This window comes from Bombus pyrosoma, linkage group LG10, assembly GCF_014825855.1.
Source record: "Bombus pyrosoma isolate SC7728 linkage group LG10, ASM1482585v1, whole genome shotgun sequence".
Taxonomy (NCBI): domain Eukaryota; kingdom Metazoa; phylum Arthropoda; class Insecta; order Hymenoptera; family Apidae; genus Bombus; species Bombus pyrosoma.
In genome coordinates this window covers 13,784,284-13,806,635 of record NC_057779.1, presented here as the reverse complement: position 1 = coordinate 13,806,635, position 22,352 = coordinate 13,784,284, and the positions used below count along the sequence as shown (strand labels likewise).

Genomic DNA, 22,352 nt, shown 5'->3' with positions numbered 1-22,352 from the left:
TTTATAGTGTTTGGTTCATATCGTGCTATTGTCACGTAATAAATGACGAGGTTTTATAAAAAAAAAAGGCGAATGAGCAATAGCCCGTTCGTATACTTTATTAATAGGATAATGTTACACTTCAATAGCGAAACACAGACTGACTTACTGACTAAAGGACTGGAATCCTTACCTCCTCACTATCATTCGCATATGCCACGGGTGGGAATCCGGCAACCGTCTGTTCTCATCGCTATCGCATGACCAGGTGTTATCTACATATCCTGAGATCGGCAGATCCCCGGTTTTTAGGTGACGTTACACTATCAATGTTGTATCATTATCCGTTATATTTTGTTGTGGTTGGTAGTTATTTAATGATCGATTGCGAAGTGGTGGAAACAGTTTACGTTGTAATTTTTTTCCTGATTTCACATCCTTTATAGCTGGCTGGGTGGTTTCCGTTACAGTTATAGCATCTATCTTCTTCTATTTTTCCTGTGTATGGGCAGTGTATTGTTAAGTGATTTTTTGCACATTTAACACATGCCGAGCTTCTGTTACAATAATTTTTTGTGTGACCATACCGTTGGCACCGCATGCATTGCGGTATATCTTTTTTATAGCGTGGTGGTTCCACTGTTACTATTGTGTTTAGGATTTTTTTGATTTTATAAATTTCTTTGTTGTTGATTCTTGGTTCGAGTTCTATTAAGAATAATGGTAACGGTTGTTTTGTATCGTATTTTGTAATATTATTTATTGTTCTTATTTGGTGTCCAATTTTAGCTAATTCATCACTTAGCTTTTTCGTGCTGATTTTTGGATGCAGTCCTCTTATGACTATCTTGTAGCTTCTTTCCGTTTTTAGCTGATAAGTGTGGTATATAGCATTTTTTTTCCTTTAATGCTTTTATTACATTCCTGTAAACCTCAGGGGTGTTTGTTTGAATCTTTACTTGATCAAGTTTTGTTTGTTTCATTGCATAATTATCCTTCCCTACTAAATTGTTTAGTAGTTCAATAAGCTATTATTTGGGCCTCGACAAATATTGGTGGCGGTTTTGTAATGTGAGTTGAATGAGTTGTGGCTTTACTTGTTGGATCAACGTCTCTTTCTTCCGTTGATAATGGTAATTCTTGCAGTCATCGCTGCTTTTCTGTATCCAGGTTTCCTGTGGCACTTGTGCCTGGAGTTATTTTACGTTTTTAATATCTTGCTGTTGTTGCTTTAGGCCTGGTAAATCTACCGACCTATTTATATAATTAACCATGGTTATTAATATAATCATTGTTGGATTTCCCCTCACTATCACTATTCGTTAATTTCATTTCACTTTGAAATACTTCTCTGAATCACTTCACCGCAGCACACGATTGATTACACACGTCTGTTTACCTCGGTTGCCCGAGCAGAACTCGTCTCTCCCTGTGATGTCTTATCTTTGGGCCTAAATTGATATTTCCTCTGAAGAGAATTCTTCCAAGGAAAGAATTCTCCTAGAATCTTCTTGTATCTTAACTGTTAAAGTTTGAATATTTTTCTCGTATCTTTGATCATCGATTACAACTTACCTATTGGGCTGTTTATTGACTCTGCTTTGTGCATCTTCCACGTGCAAGGTTATCCAGAGGCAATAAAAGCAAAATTATTTTTGTCCCTTTTTCCTTGCAGATACTTCTGCCCATACCTCGCTATTTCTTTCGTTATACTAATCATCCATGACCGTATCGTTTTGTGGGATAACGCGGCATATCCAGGATGCAAGAACTTTGCTGGTTTCAATTTCATTTCCTCGCAGGAATGCTGGTTGCTTTTTCTTTTGTTGCTGGATTTGATACTTGATCCAACCTTTTCCTTTGTTTGCCCTTCGTTCATTTCTAGCATTTTCGTATTTTCTTTCCTAGTAGTATGGGCGCTGGATTTAATCTTTTTGCGTCTTTTCCGGCTTCGCAAGTAATTTTAGATTCTGTCACTGTTTCGCGTCGATTACCTCTCTGTTTCCATACTCATGCTGCATGAAATAAGTTGTTCTGCGTTTGCTGTCTCGTTTTTCTTTGTGGTTCCCCTGTGTTACATTTTGGGGTTCTATACTTGTTTATTGATGATAAAGAAACTGTTATATTTTTCTCGATTTTTTCTGAGATATAGGAAGCTCTCGCCTACTTTAAAATAGTTGTTCGTTATGTTATTTCCAATTGTACTGTAACGTCTCAAATGACTTTCGGAATTCATTTCTTGCAACTTTATCAAGTACCCGTTGCGACACCTCTTGTTCCTTTTTCACGCTGCCGAAACATTGCCCCTTTCCTTTCGATTTCATTTTGGGAAATAAAAGGAAGTTACCAAGGGCTAAATTTGACGAACGTGGAGGATATGGGACGACCGTGGTGTTGTCGGTTAAAAATTTTCGTGTTTCGTAAAATCGTAGTTGCGGGAAAACAAAATCTGTGTCCTGTAACACGACAATACTGCTGTACACACGGCTTACGACTTCAAAAACATATAATTTCGTAGAAGATGGTTTGATATCTAGATTAAGTGATATGAAAAATTACCATACCAGTCTCTGATCGATAATTGAAAACTCCATCTGTTTCTTGAGGTTTCTTTTCGTGCTGCCGATTACATCTTGCAACATGCAGTTTTCCAAAATGAATTAAGAATGAACCAACGACTGCATCTGCGATTGCTCGATCATCAATTACTTAGTCGGAGTCACTTCCATTCTCGCTTTCCACTAAATTTCGATTTCCCATTTCCTGACTCGTCGAGGTAATACTTAATCGTAAGACGACCACTAGAGAACTGGACTGCCATTCCAGAAAAAAATTCGAAAAATCTGATCGATCTCTGCACAGTGCAGAACGTTACTGTGAGCATCAGCCATTCTTGAGAGAATTCGCGAAACGTAATAGAGCGTCTGTACGGACTTTGGTTAGTGGGAACGAAACAAGAGTTTGTACAGTGCATAGACGTCGTTCCTGATTGGTTACAGGATGGCATTGCATTTTTGACGACTTCGAGATCAAGTGTGGATTGCTCGAAAAATTTTGTTTCTTGTATTCGGGTTGTTTAGAACCAGAATTCTTCGGTAGAAGTAGTGCGTCTAGCAAATAGAGAAGAATATAGATATTATTACGTTCAACTCATTGTCTTAATTTTGCATATTGCATGGAAGATCATAGTGAGACACGGCGTCGCTAATAACGGAGGATAATATATCACAATGTGACACAACCGTGTCATAATCTGATGTCTCATTATAGTTCATGGAAGAGCATAGCGATGATGATAGTATTAACGCTGATATGATTCTTGATGACCTACCTAACATGAAATTAATGAACTATCAACATCAGTTTGCTTCTTGGAATTGTATGCCATGAAATATTTTGCTGGATATATGGCTAAGAAAATGACGTTAAAAAATCGCCATGTCGTAAATGTTACGGCAGATTCGCAGATAAATGTGTCAGTTTTTGTCGCAATGAGCAATTTCGTGCATACAACGTCAAAGAGAATTGTCAAATTTTGAACGCCTATATGTAGCAACCAACGAACAGATTTCCGCAAATTTTTAGATTAACATATTGCGAACCAATCGTTTTATTGCTATACCTAAGCATCGGGGAAACTTCCTTCTCTCGTGTTATTTTTTTTTTTATATAAAATTCAGGTATTTATCCCGGCTAGGTATAAGATATCGAAAACTACTTATAGAGGTCATCTGCGAGATTTAGATTTTATAGCGTATTTTCTGAGCATATCATCGGTCATATCTATACCGAATTTGATCCGTATGCATCGAACTAAGAATCAGTACTTTCTTAGTTAGTATAGTTTTGTAAATTGTCAGAATACAGTTATTTAAACGATATAACAGTAAATCTACAGCGACCGGTCAAATGATCGATTTTTAAATTCCGTTTAAAATTTCTTACGTACAACATTGTTACACCGCCTTTCAACTATAAGAAACTTTACGACGTTTCTTGTAGTATACTTACAATGAATTTTTTAACAATAGTGTAAATAGATACAGTGTAGTACATGTAATGCGTAATTTTGTAACTAATGTAAGTTGATTTGTCTCGGAAGCTACGTGTTATTTTTTAATTAATACGAGTTTAATGACAAACGATAAACCGAATGCATAAGACGAAGAAGAGAGATATCCTTAGAAAAAAGAAAATTTGTATTATTTTCTTGTTTCATATGTATATTATTGTTTTAAAAATAAATATATCAAAGTACATCAGGTTTTACAAAACTGAAAATAACAAAAACATACAATTAAGGAAAAACAGTTTCTTAATTTGGTAAATGCCCTACTTAGATTGAGTAATCTCATTGAGATAATGTAGTATAATTCATTCAGTAATGTAGTTGGGATAAGCAACCAATGAATAATTTATATCCTTCAGTTTAGAAACTAGTACCACTACACTTGTTTATTTTAGGTTCGTAATATGATAGTAACCATCGCTTGTCTATTATAATTAATGAAACATTCGTAATTAAGAAATTAAAATTTTCAAAAATGTCAAACAGCTATTTGATGGTTTGAAAATGTATAAAAATTATTTTCAGATATCTTACATCCTTTTGTATGATGTATCATTTTACATATCTATCAAGCAAAGTTTGAATATAAAATTAATCACAAAACTATAATTCTTCTTCTCGATAATTAATTTGTGTAAATTGCTCCGTTTATGTTAACAAGTATTCTATAGATTTGAATGAGATAATGAGATATTACGTTTAATTATTTAATAATAATCGTTTATTAATCTTTTCTATTTAATACATTTATCTGTATTAATAAATTTTATTTAAATCTTAAAAACGGACAAAGTTACGATATTCTATTGTCACCTTGGTGTAATGAGAGACGCTTATGAGTTACTTGAAAAGTTTATAAGGTAATCGGTGGGTTATGCTCAAAATACTAACTGCTAACCAATTCGTTCAAGTTTTAATGTACGTCATAAGTAAGAAGAAATGTAAGTTTTTATTGGATTTATTTTCTTTAATATAAGGTACATTCGACATGTACATATTATCATCGGCGAGGTACAGAATCTCCTCTTGGTAGCTGTACCTGTACCTGGTATCTGATCTATGGTGTCTGTACTTCGCCGGTGATATTATAGCGAGTATTGAGTTTCGGTTGATAACGTAGACCAGTCTGACCTATTAAAAGCCGTAGCAAGTGCTGCTGCGTCGATAAGTACTACTTACGTAAGTATGTACATTGTACATATCTGCGAAAATTGAGATCGAATATAAAAAATATACACGTTTTGTCGCATTTCGAAGGTATTCAAGATGAATATTGAAACGTTGAAATTACTTGAAAAGTCAGTTAGTACCTGCATACAACTATTTCTCGTTAGAGATCGTTAAATAGATTTGGAACTGAAAGTTTTAGAACAGCTACAGAAATTATTTTTTCACGATTTGGAAGCGGTAAAAGATACAATACACAAGCTGCGTTATATTTCCATCGCGCTATGTAGGGTAGAAGTATTTGAAGTTATACGGAAATTATTTCGAATAAAGAAGGGCAGGAAATGGAGCACGGGTGTGTGTAGTTGTAGACAATATATATACAACGTTCGATCGCATATTTTTATTTCGAAACATCGAATTTCCTGACGTCTAAATATCCGCAACGCTGATACCAATGATAAGATGATTGTGAAGTATTATTATCAACGTCTCGTTAAGCATTATTAGGAAGGGCCAAGCTGCTTCAGCGTTTCCAAGTCTTGTATTTTTGGCGGTGCGTCGTTCCATTGATTCGCCGATTCATAATCGACGTTCAGCAAAATCAATTGCAAATCTAAATGGGCGCATACATTGACAACATCCATTGATCTAAAAATGTTTTCGACATTTGAAAGTAGGAAAGGGAAATAGGAAGATGTGGAGAACGCGAGCCTCCGTTTTATTTCTTTTTTCTTTGGTTCGCTGTTTCTTATCATTCACACGGACATTCAAATAATTCGAATTTTCTGCTTTTTTCTTTCTTTTTTTCTTTTTTCTCGAATCGAATACTCTCTTTGATTTTGTATAGGTTCAAACATACGCGCGCACACACGCACAAACATTCTTCCTCTTTTCTTGTCCTTTGGCACAAAGTTATCCGGCACTCAGCTTCGCGGTGACCAACAGCAGATGCCTTCTTCACCGCGGCCACAGTAGCACTGGTACAAACAGACATATCGACAAGAAGTGTGATAACTTCTTCCAACATCCAAACAATCGTCTGCCGCCGCTATTAGCGCCTGAACTTTGCGCTGCTTCCGCTAGACCTAAATAAACATAATCAACGTTATTCCATTCTCCTCGTTTTCTAAGATCATTGTGAGAGGAAAAGGATTAGCTTACCACCGATTATAGATACATGATCCTTGCCGCGCGACGATCTATCGAAACCAATTTTTATTTCTAAAAACAGATGATATACACGTGAGTGCACTGCTATTATTTTTGCTGCAATTATTTTATTACTATCGAAGTATAAGAATATACGTGTACCATATATGTATTCTATGTACCATATATGTAGATTCAAAGTGACGTGTATGGGATAATTTAAGTAGAGATGGACTATTACGAAAGACGAATTATGTATTTTCTAAACAAGTGTGTAGAATACGTCGATATTGTTATGCTAATTGCAATGGAACGTATTTGTGAAACGAAGATTGAAATCGCTTGCAAAAATGTAGAATCCATTACGATTGTTAACACAGCAACGATTATTTACATTTATTCAGTTTATCACGTTATTCTATTTCATTTTAGTAATATCTCATTATTCATTTATTACTAGGTCATAGGTTTAGTAGATTAGTATTTTCAAGTCCTTAAAAAGAGTATATTTGTACGTCCATTCCTGCACTCGGACATCGAAGAAAACGAGTGTACACGTAAAACGTTGATCAAAATTTCATGTCGATCGATTACTATTTTAAGAAGATTTTGATGCACTTGGAAATGTTTAAGAAAGGGAGCGGCTTTGAGGAAGAAAGTGGCAGCGGAAATGTGCAAGGAAGAAAGCGACTTTGAGGAAGAAAATGACAGCGGAAATGTTTGTGAAAGAAAAGAGACATTTTTGATCAAACCTTCGGTACGAGAAGTCAGAAATGCCCTTGTTGATTTCATTATAAATATACGCTATATGCATTTATATATTACAGATACACGTTACAACTTGCAGTGCAAGTTTTTTTTCAGCAAAGTAAAATTGAGATCGTAAATTGTGTACGTAAATGTGAAAAAAAATTAGGGATACTGAGATAATTATATTTATAGTAATTATATTTAGCAGTCTACTCTACTGATAACGTATTGCTTTTTCAGATACTACTCGTAACATTTGAATCTAAAGAAACCACAGGCCGATGTCCCAACTCACTGCAATTTTACGTTCGAAATGTTGCAGCGGCTTTTAGAATGCAGAGATTTAGAAGATACTTGTAGATTTAGAACGCGGAGATTTGTAATGGAAATTTAAAGAGGCCTTTGGCGTTAACGAAAGAGGAATGGACTACGATCCCAGATGCATACATATAGTTCATGGACTGAACCCATTAAATGGAACCACGCTAAACTCACAGAAAAATCAGTTATTTTTAGAAGACTTTTATAAATAACGGTTAGCTTTTAAAGCACATGCTATGAAAAAGGACTGGAGCTGAGTTTATAAAAGTTTTATTAAATCAACCAATCTAAATTTTGCTTCCACTCCCTTGAAAATAATCCTTTCCTGCAACAATATAGCGATCAGATTGGCTTTACCGTAGCCCCAATGATTTCTGAAAGCAAAATTTAGATTGGCTCACTTAATAAAACTTTTATGAACTCAGTCTTTTTTTATAGTACCTCGTACAATTCAAATCGATAACTTGAGATACAGCTGCGATGGTATTTCATTACTTAAACAATAGAAAAATACTTATAATACTAATTATTAGACGGTTGGTCTCAGAATAAAAACTAAAAGAGAAAAGGCACATAAAAACAGGTAAAAAATAACGTAATAATGTAATTTTGTAAAATAATATAACTTGCGCATTAATCTGACAAATATTTCAGTCGATATAAGAATTAATGAGCTAGAAAGTTAAGCCACTTCTACGTTCAGTCGCAACGGAAAAACTGACAAAGTGTCGCGTACAGGTGACAGTTCTTCCTTTTTATCGCATGAGTCTGTAAGAGAGATGGAAGCGAACTCATCTTCCGACGAGGAGTCGCAAGATCTCAGCTTTGAAACGCTTGGTAAGGTATATAAGAAGATCGAAAATGAGAAAGAAAGGCGTATGAACATTGATATAGAGACAATGACGAAATACAAGAAACGTGTCATTTTATATCTAGCAAAATTAGCTTCCATGGTACAGTTACGCTCTTCCTGCGACGCAAGTTAAACGAGCTTTTTCAATTCCGAATCTAAGTGAACGTCTCGAGAGGTAACTTATCTTCACAAAATTAATATAAATTTATGTTTCTGAAATTTAACTTGGATTTTAGGCAATAGTTATATATGTACAAATATAAAATAAAGAATGGAGTTGTAATAACTTTTGTTTTATTCTATGCTTTAACATTTGCATAAGTTTTTTGTTTATTAAAATGATATAAGTCTTATAATTCATTTTATGTCATTGATAAATAAAATGCATCAAAATTAGACTCCATTGTTTGATATTTCGCAGGAGACTTTAGAAGAATGTTTGAGATTAATATACTTGTAATTTTTATAAATAAAATTAAATGAAGAGACTCTCTCATTTAGTTAATTGTAACACGCAAAGATTATTTCTCGCTACAGACTCAACGTATCGAAATTTATTTCTGTTAATTATATTTATATTGTAAAACATACATGTGTTAAAATAAGTCTTCTGTTACATACCTGAAGTTTATCTTAATGTACACGAAGCTTATTTTAATATTTCTAAATAATCATCCATGTTGAATAGCCTGAACTTGCAATAAAAAAGTTCAAATGTTCAAACTCGTAGCATATTTATAAGACCACCATTTTCTACACTTCTTCCTATATTAGCTTCCTGTAATTTTTTACACGTTTTCAGATGGAACTACCTTTCTGGTAACTAGCTTAGGAATAATTTTAATAAGATACGAATCGTGGGTCTGGCTTTTTTGCCATACTTTTAGGTGTTGATTCTCAGTAATGTAAATACAAGTTGAGGATGATTGAAATCAGAAAAATGGCTATCGGTAGGAAAAAATCTCCTATTACTGATAATGGTTATTGCACCAATATATTTTTATGTCATACACTTTGGGAGTTGTAGAACCTCTTTACTCCTTATCATTTCAGCGTTATTTTCAGCGTTACTGATTCAGTTGAAATTGTAACTAAAAATATAAAATTATAAATAAAGTACAAGACAGTAAACGAAGTATACAGTCCGCGTAATGATGTATTTAAAGCGAAAGAACATCAAAGTAAGAAAATTATAGAAGAAATGTGATATTCGCAACTTGAGTTAACATATATAATCGATATACTGTGAATAATATTAGTTTCCATTCTTCCCTTTAACTCGTGAAGGTCTATACGCGAAACGGAATATTTTCTCTGTCCACGATGATAAGAAAAATATTTCTTACGTAATTTAAATGGTTTCAGGAGACGAATCAGACCGAAAAGATATCTTTTTATAAATGTTATTTTTTAACATTTCTTTCAAACTCGGTTTTAATGTTTTTTTACGTATACATGATTTTTTTATACGTTATACCGCAATATCAAATACGCAAGAGTATAGTATGTTCACCATCGTGTCATACAATTTTTGTCGTGTTTTTCGAAATGTTTGAGCGATTCGAGACCAAACACACTGTATATGTATGTATATATAATAAAATACTGCTTTCAGTTTCCATCTTGCAAGCCCAATTGCAACGATTTGATGTTTTGATAAAATTGATATTTGTCGTTTACCCAACCCTTTAAAAATCAAAATCGCGCACGTGAAAACCGTAGACCGAAATTTCGTTCTATTATTTGATGAGGTGGCAATCAAAGTGTTTAGATTTCCATTCAATTTCCTTCCTACCTTGTCTGTATTATTGGTAGTTAAACGAAACATTCCAATATCGATACCGGTGAATCTTTTTTACACGTCATCTAGTAAACTAATTCTTTTAACTTATTTAAAAAAAATTCGTTTTAAAAAAATTATTACAATTGTACGCATGTCCATTTATAAGCAATTACTTGAGGAATTGCTTCGTTAAAAAGGGAGATATTATACAGAACAGGAAACACAGTGAGTGATTTACGTGGCGTAACGACGTAATGTAAGACAACAGAAAGATACAGAGGGAGATGTCTCTTATTATTTCCACTCGACTTATATTTTTTTCAAAGAGTCAAAAAACTTACCGTATAACCTTAAGGTTCCATCGGCCTTGCCAAGACTATTCGTCGATACGCATTTGTAACTGCCCACATCTTGTTCGGTAAATCCTTTGATCAACAACCACATCAGAACTTTGTATCCGGATCGTTCTTCTCGTACATTGTACTTGAGCCTGTGTAATTCGATGACAATAAGTTTTACCAGCCTTTAGGAAACGAAGCAAGAACACACGAGATTAAAAGAACACATAATCTCACCCTTCGAGCAGCATTTCGTCGTCTGAGCCTCGCCGGTTCTTTACCCAGTAATTAATTGTATTTGGAAATGCCTCGACATAGCACTCGAGCTGCACATCCGTGCTCAAAGGTGCTCCCAGAAGCTGATTAGGAGCTTTGACGACAGGTGCAACTGTGAAAGCGGTTTCAAATTAATTAGCCGATATTCATCGCGTTATACGGCTCGCCAAGATTTTAATTAACGTCCTTTTACGGACAACATAGGTAACTATAATTCGTTTTTTCCCTTTCTGATAGTTGTACGCACGATTTTTCCTTAGAGTTATCCGATTTAATGCGACAACTACTGTTCCACTGTTTGCTAACATTTTGTTTCTCGAATGGCTGCGTGTAGAGTATTCGCGTTTATAGACGTCGTTCGTTGAAAATAAATTTATATTCAGTGATCATGTACACGTGTAAAGACCGCCATTTACGACGTTTCAATGAGTATTATCCTGCCATATATACATAATATTATGTAAAACATTCTTCTAAATTTGATTTTAGATTTACGCAACATTTATTTATGTAGCGATCATGTACACGTATAAATGCTGCATTTGTAACATTTCAGTGAGTATTATTGCGCCGTGTATGCATAACGTTATATAAAAAGATTCTTTTAACTTTAGTTTTAGATCCACGCAGACAGGTAATTTATTATTCAATCGCGTACTTGGAAATACGTTGGCTCATGAAAGTATTCAAACGTTTACTGTACAAAACTTTTATCTCGATATTGTACGTGTTATGCAAAACATTTGGAAATTTCATTAATGCTGCAACGAGACACGATAGTCATAATTGTATTGGTCGAATTTGAAACCAATTTGAAAATGTATATACAAGTTAGAAGATATTCATTGCAAGCACATATTTAGTACAAAATTAGTACACAGCGTAAATAGCGATCTTGACCATATGGTGTTAAATATGGTTCCACTGAATATCGAAGTTTATTAATACGCGTATAATGCATGATAATCGACTGTTTAAATACTTTTGCGATCTCTGCGAAACATATGCATAATTACATTAAATACTTCGTAATTTCTGTATATATTTTCAAATTCGTTTCAAACTTTACCAATATAACTACGCGATAGTCGAGTCTTATAACGGTGCTAATGTTTCAAAATGTTTCATACGCTACGCACAATATATTCATAAATGGTATCTAAAATTGTTCGAATATCTCCGTGAACCTGTGTATTTTATTTCGGACAATAGTACGCGCAAACAATCAGATACGAGTGGTATCTATAACAAGTTAAATCATATTTGAAGATACCGAATTGATAAACATATTAACATTTATTTTTCTACTTCTTTATCATTTTCTAGTGAACGTGTTTTAGCGTATTCTTCTCATGCAGAGATAACGATATTTTAAAGAAAATAATACCGTGTATTCGCTATGACCAAGTAAATTATATGATACAACTTGTTATTTGGTTGTTTTGGATCATTATGGATACATTAAGGATCATTAAGGGAAATTTACGACTTTAGAAATATATATATGTATAGATTTACAAGAGTATGTAATTACATCTTGCGTATGATAATTTCATGCGAGCTTTCCCGCTATAATATCCACTCCAGAAATAACATTTGTTACTGTATTATTACGTTTGACACTATTATTAAAAAAGTAGCAAAGTTAAAATACAGTACTTTGTTATTAACTTCGGTGAAACATGTGAAATTATGCAATCTACGTTACGTTATGAAAATTGAGGAGAATTAATTCTCGGCTGGTATCTTTTCTTTTCAAATAATTTAGTCAATTTAACCCAATTGCGGGATATTGATTCAAATCATTTTGTATTCGAGAGAAGCCACATTTGCATCAAATTTCGAATTTAAGATCAATAAAGAATTCAGTGACGCATGCAAATGAACACGTAACATACGACGTTAAAATTACGAAGTTCCAGATACATTAAGTTTTCCCAAACATATCTTCCGCTTTATAAATAAATAATGGATGCGCGATATTTTGTTTTACGTCGTGTTATTGAATTCTGTACAATCCATGCTGATCTATTACTTTCCTGCATCTCTCCGGAAGCCTCATAATGTCATTTTTCCAGAATTTCTGGCGTTTGCTAGCAAAATGTTGTCTTTTATATCATTTATTTTTTTTCCAATTTTTATATCATCTATCGATCCTATCACTGCGAATACAATTGTTTAACGACAGAAATAAAAGATAATCACGCGGAGCAATATCCGGAGAGCACGGAGGACGAGGTAGAGCATCCGGATCGAACGTAAACAATTTGTTTCTAACGGTTAAAAACGATAGAAAATGACGCCTCGTCTGTTCATCTACTCTTGTCGTTAGAAACAAATTGCGAATGTTTCATTGAGATCTTCTAGCGTGACTCAGCCGCTGTGATTGTTATTTATTCCTTTGTTTAAAAAAATTTGTTCGCGGTGAGAGATTCAGCTCGATAAATGACGCGAAAACGCGCTTAGAATAACATTTTGCCAGCAAGCGCCAAAAGTTTCGGAAAAATGGCGTCATGCGACTTGCGGAGAGGTGGAAGAAGGTAATAGACCAGAATAGATCTTACACAAGTCGATGACACAATGTAAAATATTGTGCATTCGTTGTTCATTAGTAAAACGAAGGGAACTTTTGCAAAAATCTAATACATTACACATTCCATGTTGAAACGAAGGCAGAAAAGCTACCAATATTACGACAAAAGATTGCGAGAACGTAAATTTTTCCATTGTAATTATCTCTTTCAATTATCTTTGTAAAGACGAGCATCAGCGAAACTCATATTGCATCAACGTTATGATCTGCGCTTTACGATTTACGGGAATGCAAATCTGCTTAAGTATTACGAGAAAACTTTTTCAAGGAATCGGGTTAAAATTACTTTCCGCTTTAAAAACAATGCGAAACGAGTATTAAAATGTTTAGCCGTTGTACGATTTCACGACATAATGAAATTAAATTGCGAACTCTACAAGCGAGTGGAACGTTATTGCGCAAGGTGATAAATCCGCAGACGACCTGCTACGTCTTCCTTTATCCTTCGGTTTAGCTCGCTCCGATTGTGCTCACTGATAAGCAATCTCGAATCTCTTTCGCTGCTACTCCGTGCAACAGAGAACAGAATTGACTTACTTTTTCGTAAGCAACGACATTATAGAATCACTTGGAACGCTATCGACGATCGTATCAAAGATAAAAGCCCGTAGATAAACCGTGAATCATTAGCGCATCTCGTTTCGTTCGCCTTTACTTCATAGTTATGCACGATTTTACAGCTGTTCAGGGGTCTATCAGGCGCGGCAAAAGCTTCAAAAGGAAGGCAATTATGGCAATTATTCGAGTGATTCGTGGATGCGGAGGGCGTCATTACGTTCGCAGCGGTACAGTCGCCTTTTGTCGTTGGTGGAAGCTTTTCCGCCGGCTACAATCAGGGATTAGAAGGAAAACAAGACTTACAATTCACGGCGAGTGTCACTCGCTTGCTAACGGCGGGCGGCACGTCGTTGCTAGCGATGCACAGATACGCCCCCATTTGTCGCCTCTCGACACGATGGAATTGCAGCAGCGAACCGTTGTAGGTCTCGTGCTTCTCGAAAGTGCTACCACCTGCGCACCGAGAAAACGTTTTCTGTCTGCATATTTTCTCGAAAATTGACCCCCTCCTCCTGGCACACACACACACACATACACACACGCGCGCGCACACACACGACATCCATTTACTCGCTTCAAGCAACGCCTCGCATTCTCTCGTATCCGTCGTTTTTCTATCTTCCTCGCGGATCGCTTTTCATTCAAGAACCTCAGTCGTCGACTTCTTTTTTCTTTGTTTTTACGTTCTCGATTCCGCGAAAGGCAGAGACGCGATAATACATATTTGTGGGAAACAGCGGGCATGCGAAGATCGTTAGCAAAGGACGAAAAATTCACTCGTCACTGCGCTCCGTTCTCTTCCCTATTTTCCCTTTAGTTTTAGAGACGCGTTTTATCTCGAATCATCGCGACAAGAACATTACGGTTACGGTTATTGTTATTACAGTCAACGGAACACGGTTAAATATTTGTGTCGCGTTTTCAATTTCGTTATCGACACCCCCTTAAGCAGAAACTCGTTCTGCACGATAACGAGCTGCTGCTTTTACGTGCTTTCAAAATATTTTAACGTCCGCGATAAATAGAATGCGTACGAAATTGAATTATTTGCAATTCCGCTGATACGTACAAACTAATTTTGGAAAGCTGTCGAGTGTTCCTGGCGGAAAGCAAACTTAAATACGCGATACCATCCAATAATTGTTACCTATACTTGAGCCACGTGCCGGACGATTCGCTCAAGTTTACAACGCGTTTACAACGCAGATGAAAGAAATTAAATATGTATACACTCGCAATACCTATGATTAACTTTTAAATAATGTTAATTGCAGTAAAAATAACTTAAGAACGTAAAGAACGTCGAATTTCGACGACTATGATTGTCAAAGCTGATCATTTTATTTCTGATGGCGTTACGTGGCAAAGATGAGACGAGTGAGAAATACCGAAAGATAACGCAACGAAAACGCGATGAAAAGCTCTAGTGCTGCAAGCCGAAAGGACAGTCAAGGATGAAAGATTGCCGACGGAAAGCCGCGAAATGGAAAGAACATTATTTCTCAAGACAAGAAGTTGCAACTTTTCGGATTTAAACGAATCCAGGTAAAACTTTTAACTAGGTCGAAACCACAGACTAATGCAATTGAACGAAGAAACTACCGTCAAAGTGGAGTGGGTGAACGGAGGTACGCCGCGCGTAAGGGAAAGGAAACAAGAGAGAGTGAGAGTGAGTAGGAAAGGAAGAGAAAGAAAGAAAGAGAGAGAGAGAGCCCGAGATAGCCGGAAGCTTGACGCACAACGCAAGCGAAAGAAGAGACGAGAAGATATATGCTTAATTCACTACTTAGGTTGCTAACGAGTTTCTTAAGTGAGCGAACGCTAACGAGTTTGTAAAGCTCGTAAGAAAAGCGTCATCGTCAGGTAGGAAAGCGACACAGGTTGCACGCGAGCAATGTTTTTGTGTATTTTGAAAAAAAGCATCGATGCAATCTAAATATGCTATGCAAATTGCACGTTTCGTCCCATTTCACAACTTTAACAATTCTTATTTGTTCAAAATACCTACTTGTGTATTCTTTTTATTTCATTGCAGATGATTAGTCAAATTCTATTTGCGATTTAATATACGTGGTTGATTATTTATCGATGCATATTAATAACGGCCAATCTATTGTGGATGAATTTTCTTTAATAAAGGACCATCCAAGTATTAATATCATTCTCGCGGTAAATGTCATTAAAGAATGATTCAGTTTCGTAGTAAATTTCTGCTTACCCCATTAACTCGTAAGTACGTTCATTCGTGCGTTGGGACGAACGTTAATAGCGGTCTTCACAACGACAATCGTTAACTGCTTGTGGATGAAGAAAAATATGCAAAGTAAAAAGGACAAATACTGCGAGTCTTGAACGTTTCAGCCTAAGGGTAAATGGAAGGAGGTAGTGCAACTACCTCGGCCAAAGTTTTGCCAACTCGAGGCCCTGCGGCAGAAACTACCACGTGCCTTCTACTCCATGTGTGTACAAACGATGTTATACGTACACGCACGGTATATATACTCTCCTAGGCCGTACAAGCGTAAGCTCCGTGGTTCGTTTTACGTGTCCCTACAGCGTATGTAAGTACACGGACTCTAACTCTTGCCTTAGATGTGTGTGTCATACAAGATACCATGAAGAGGATTCTCATCCTCTGTTTCTTTACACGCGCATCCGCTGTTTCTGTCTTCGAGTTCAAGAGGTGAAACTTGTTTCAACGACCTGCCTCTTTATACCCACTTTACCATGTTTTTATGCTCAATCTGTGTGCCTACGGTCGAAAATTTTTCGGCTTTTGATTTCGTATTTTTCGCTTCTTATACGATGCCATCGAAAAGAATAAAAACAGTTCATGCTACTTATTAATCGTTCTTTACAGCCAATATTGCAAACTTTATTTATAGTAGTTTATCTAATGCTGTAGCTATTACCTTGTGCTAATTTATTTGATCTTTCTGCAATATATTTGTCAAAGATTAATCTATTTTCATGGAACGAACATATATCTCGTCTATATTTGTACAAACAGCAGTAAGCTTCGTTTTCTTACGATCATATTTCTCTTTGTAACCAAATAAATATGTTGATATATTCAATTTATATTTAATTTAATTTATATTTAACGGTAGGTGTAGATTAACCTAAAGTGCCAGTGAACATAGAATAATATTGTAAAATAGTTATCTTTTCAAATAGAAGAATTATTCTGAAATTAATATTTTTCCATTGGAAATTACTGTGAAATCCGGCAATAAATCGATGTCATCAAACATGTTCGCTCAATTTTCTCCACCACGAATAAAATTTATTTCGATCATTAAATGAATACAGCACATACTTAAGAAAGTTGTATAATCGTAAGAGGGACAAACATGATGGTAATAATTCTTTTTGCAGACGAAGATCTACGTTAATTTTAGCGATTCGAAGGTTAATTTTGCCTCCTTGAATGGAATGCTCAATTTTGCATAAGATATTCCACGTTGAATTCTACTTTCTTTGTAAACAATTATTTATTTCCCGAAGGAAAATTGTATATTGACAATTTTATGGGAAGTTTGTAAATGTTAAAAGATCAAAAATCTATCGATACTTATTAATTGCATTTTTAGAAGATAATCGTTGTCCAACTATTTGCGAATTATACTTTGGATCGGCATGACGTTAAAATGTTCAATTATTTCCTTATGCTTCGTTTCTGCGTATCCTAACAGATTTTTGCCTGAAACGTCATCTCCATCGTCTCTATCTTCTCTATCAGTCCCTTTGATTTTTATAGTTGGATTGACTTCATCAGTAGAAGAGGTCTCCCAAAACCGGGAATATTTGCATTATACGATCCAGGTCTGAGAGAATTTCTCGGCTGAGAAGCTAAATTATTCAGAAGTGATGAAAACGAAGACAATATGCGCACTTGGTACAAGAAATGATATAAAATATCAAATTCCAAGAGTAAAAAACATGCTTAAAGGAATGTTACGACCAGACGGCTTCTTCTTGTTCGCGAAGTGAATTGTAGAAACGAAGAATATTATGAATGGTTCCAGATTATGAGTCAGTTATTTCAGACACAAATCTATTGCAAAGATTTATTACGCAGAGAGGAAAATGTCAGGGAACTGGATGTTTTAATATAATAACTATCCGAAATAAAATATTTAAATGGTTCAACGCGGGTTATCTGTTAGAAATTGTAACGGCTTGAAAAGTTGATAACTGGTCTGCTCAATCTCCACATCTGAATTCGATTGAGCATTTATGGCGGAAGCTGAAACTCCGTATAGACAGAATCAAACATTCAAACAAGCCAGAATTATTTAAAATCATAAGGGAAGAATAAAATGAAAACCTTTCAGACTTCAGATTTTTAACTGACTTCGTATGTCGCCGTTATGTCACTGTTTCCGGTCCAATATAAATGGTGTTATTTTTTATATAAAATATATTATTTAGTATTATATCATCGGATGAATCACACGTTATTTCTGCAAGACGGCACGACCGCAAATTCTTAAGCTCATTAATTTAACAATTTCATCGATAAGTAGCTAGGTAATGAGAAAATATTGTTCCTTTGTTGCAGCTGTTGTTTCTTAGATTGCATTATATCCTCGTACAGGTATCCCTCGTACAACACGGTAGTTAGGTTGCAAAAAATGCCGTATTATGCAAATCCGAGTTGTACGAAACAAAGAACTGTTAGATTAACAAGAGTATATTATTATTTTATATCTACGAGAAATATGTTTGTTAAAATAACTAATAATTGATTAAAAGTATTATTTTCTAATTGCTATTACAATAAACAAATTTTCGACTACAGAGGCTAAAGGGAATTTAAAATTTCCATATTCTGAAATCCTGTATGAAAATTTCACAATACACGAGTTTACTCGAACGAAAATTATCGAATGACGATGGTTGCGTTTAAAAATTCTGATTACGTGCCTTTTGTACGGGGATTTCCTCAATTCTCCAACAGTATTCAAGCGGATCCGTGTCGTTAGAGTATTGTGCGGACGCGATACCAATATTTCTAGTATTTAAAATTTCTCCAATATTGTTTTTTGAAGTTTAAAGCAAAAAGATTCTCTAGATGAAACTTTTTGCATACCGCTGTATCGTTGAATACGTTTTCCAATAAGATGGATCAAGTTGAATATCTCAGGAGCAATGAGATTTAGAATAAACGTACTTGTTTCATTTTTATCCTTTGATCAATCAATTAACAATTGGATATTTCATTAGAAAAAAGAATATTTCCTGCAAATATAAAAGCTTTCTAATTTCTTGATCGGTATTTAAAATAACCGAGATATTTGAAGCGACCAGAGCTAGTGGAATATTCTGCCTCCTACATCAATGGAACGTACAAGTATAGATATATCACTCGTGGTATTAATGCGAACTTAAAAATTGTCGTTTAAATTGACTTTCCTTTGGACTGATTCTACCATGTGTATACTAAATGCGATCCCTTCTTTCGATGAAACATACGTGATTTACGTAAAGTAACGTATATTAATTAATCGATTATATATTAAACGATTACTAATTCACAAGCGTATAATTCGTTTAGTTAAGTACTATGAGACACTTGGAATTTCCTTATGATAGTAAGCTATTTGTGTGTACATTAATATGTATATATACATATAGTCATAGTCTTAGGTGTAACTAGGTACGCATATAAAATCATATTATTCTAGTAAGTCCTCCTTTTCGTGCGAGCAGGTCTTCAACGTAACTAGGATATTAGTTTCGTCTAATTACCCTATTAACATGAAACTAATGTAAAGTCACATGGTGCTGAATAGCGAATATCCTTTGGTGTATACTTACGACATCGAACAGCCTAGCAGTTATGTATGTTTGAAACTGCTATACGCGTACTATCGTGCAGTAAGCAGCAGGGCATTGCACGAACAGTGGATATACGAACGTTAATACTCGAAATCATGTATAATTTCAAAACGAGTCTAAATTTCATAGCAGAATAAAAGCTTTGGTTTGAAACGCTGAACTTTCACGATGTTAAAAACTTCACCTTCGCTCAATATCATCTACGAGATTATCCACCTTCGTATCATTTTATACCGCGCGTGTTTCAAAGCCTGTTTGAGCTATGAATATCAATTCGATAATTTGTCTTTTGTCATTTTTCTTTTTACTCGTTTAACGTTTAACGTTCTAACTATTCGAATGATTGACAAGTGACGTTTATAGGTTTCCATCGATGAACATTTAAAGTACACAAATCTGATAGAAGTTTCATGAGAATAAAGCGCAACAGTTCAAATGCAGTCGACAAAATTCGATTAAGGAAATCCGATTGAAAAAGCGATACCTTAGAAAGGAGAAAAACAAGTTGGAAGAGCTGCGAACGCAGACAAGACTAAGTTTCATCTGTTTTGTTGTCAGATTTGAAGCTCCTGTTCGTAACACGTAATCGATACTGCGGAAATAATAATAAAGCAAAAGAAACGGCAGTGCCTTCGTAATATCTTACGAATGTAGACGTCGAAAAGTTCCTGTAAATATGCGTGACGTACAAAAGGAGCAGAAACGAAAATACGTTTATCGAAAATAATATGTAGGGATTGGAGACGCGTGTAGCGTGTAGTGTCGTTTGGCGTATGTCGTCAAATACGTTTAAAATACAAATGTAACTTTAGATACGCAACGCTTCGATATTGAAAACGTTCTTATAGCGAACGAGTGTTACGTCGTATGAAATGAAACGTAACAAAATATGAAACAGGCAAAACAAAAAATGAGGAGAGAAAAAAAGAGGAAACATTACATGCATCACCAGCCACAGTTGCGATATTAAAAATACAAGGGTATTGGAAATACATGATTGAAAGCATAACGCAATGTGATAAAACGACCACTGAAAGCCGCAAAAACGACAAGTTCGAATGTTACGCGTTCCGCATTCCGTTATTGATTTTAGCGACATAAAGCAGCGAAGCAGCGATTACCGATCATAACCATTGTAATAAAGCTGAGTTCGGGCAAAGGAGAGAGATGAAAACAGGCAAGCGACAGAAATGCGAACAAAGGAAGTAATGGGTAGCAAACGAAATTAAACCTTCGTCGTCCCTCTGCCTTTCCTTCCTTTTTTTTTTTTCTTTTTTCTTTTTCAGGAAGCGGTAAGTGAAAGAGGTCTGTCCGCGAAGATACCCACGAGTTTTATAGTGTCATTATGTACCAGCAGAAGAGGCCCTTATGAGAATAGGTTCTCCGTCTTCCCTTCGCCAGGACACTCTTGGGGTTGGCCTTCCCGTTGCACGACAGCTTAGAGTTGCATTGTCACCTTCCGAAACTGCCAAGTCGGCGCTGGTATCACCTCCGTAGACGATATCCGGCGGTACTGTCCAACAAATGTCAAGAAGATATACAATCATCATTTTTTCTGTTATTAGAACAATCACAGTCGACGATGATACGTCTCATGCAAAAAGGGAAATTTCTTTGGTTCACTTCGTTCTATCTCACGCATTCTTCGTTGAGACTGAGGATACATAAGAAGTACTTCAAGATTCATCTAGACTTTTAGCAAAAATATACAAAAGCAATGTATAGCAAAAAATTACATTTCCTTTCCAAAATAACAAGAGATATTTTGTGCGCCTTCGTTTGATATTTATGTATTATCCTCACATGCGTAAACTTCGAATGTACGCGTATACAGCGGCTCGCTAAAATATTCGTATATTTTTTATGAACATGTTAGACATGTATGTTATACGAAGCGTTTTAAAATTTCGTTAGCTGAAATGACGCCCAAATATCATGTTAAATAATAAAGTAAAAAATAAAATGTATACATTTCTATTAAATAAGATATTTAATAGAAATATTATAGTATTTTGCAGCTGCCATGGAAAAATCTAAAGAGACAATTGTGCACAAAGTTAATAAGTCTGATGTATTTATATATATACATATATAACGTATATGTAATGATATGTATATGTAAGTATTCGGTGGAATTATTTTTATCATTTGTTGTAAGATTAAAGTGACTATGCATACTGAATATTAGTCTTTTACTAAACATTAGTTTGTTAAAAATAATATTCCATTTGCACACTTCAATTTTTTTTTAGAAAGTTTACTTGTTATTGACAGCATTTTGTACTTAAATGGTATAAACGGAATCATTATAATCAGTTTGACGATATTTTGTATAATTTACCTACATATACAAGGTAACGTAATGCGAATATGAATAAACGAACATAATTTTATGATTCACTCGAAGATAATATTACTGACTTTATTTATTCTTGCCTCAATTGAGAATATATTCCTGTGAATATATAATGTAAAGACAAAAAAGTAATTCAAAATACTAGAGTTTGAAATGAATATACTTGAACTAAATTATATATGTAATTATATACGTACATACATATGTATCTACATATATAATAATTTATTTAATTTAGTATATAATTTTTAAATGTAATATACATGTAATAAATAATATAAAAATGTATAATATGTAATAAGTAATGTATAAT

At 34.9% G+C, this 22,352-nt stretch overlaps 1 protein-coding gene and 1 long non-coding RNA gene across 4 annotated transcripts in view; one reads left to right on the top strand and one right to left on the bottom strand.

Annotated features, from left to right (window-relative positions):
• Positions 1-5,603: 5,603 nt before the first annotated feature.
• LOC122571493 (lachesin-like) overlaps positions 5,604-22,352 on the bottom strand; it is a 92,538-nt gene continuing 75,789 nt past the window's right edge. The window contains exons 4-9 of the mRNA XM_043735307.1: positions 21,035-21,196; positions 14,143-14,292; positions 10,650-10,800; positions 10,416-10,564; positions 6,380-6,439; positions 5,604-6,303 (exon numbers count right to left, since the gene is read on the bottom strand). Of these exons, the coding sequence (XP_043591242.1) occupies positions 6,176-6,303; positions 6,380-6,439; positions 10,416-10,564; positions 10,650-10,800; positions 14,143-14,292; positions 21,035-21,196 (800 nt within the window). The 3' untranslated portion in view covers positions 5,604-6,175. The remainder of the gene's footprint in view (positions 6,304-6,379; positions 6,440-10,415; positions 10,565-10,649; positions 10,801-14,142; positions 14,293-21,034; positions 21,197-22,352) is intronic.
• LOC122571494 lies at positions 6,453-8,898 on the top strand. 3 transcript variants are annotated; one of them, XR_006318089.1, is made up of 5 exons: positions 6,453-7,124; positions 7,195-7,258; positions 7,358-7,652; positions 7,877-8,021; positions 8,093-8,898. It is a non-coding gene; the product is annotated as an uncharacterized LOC122571494 (long non-coding RNA). The 3 variants fall into 3 exon arrangements; XR_006318090.1 differs by having other exon boundaries at positions 7,358-8,021; positions 8,093-8,275; positions 8,375-8,898; XR_006318088.1 differs by having other exon boundaries at positions 7,358-8,021.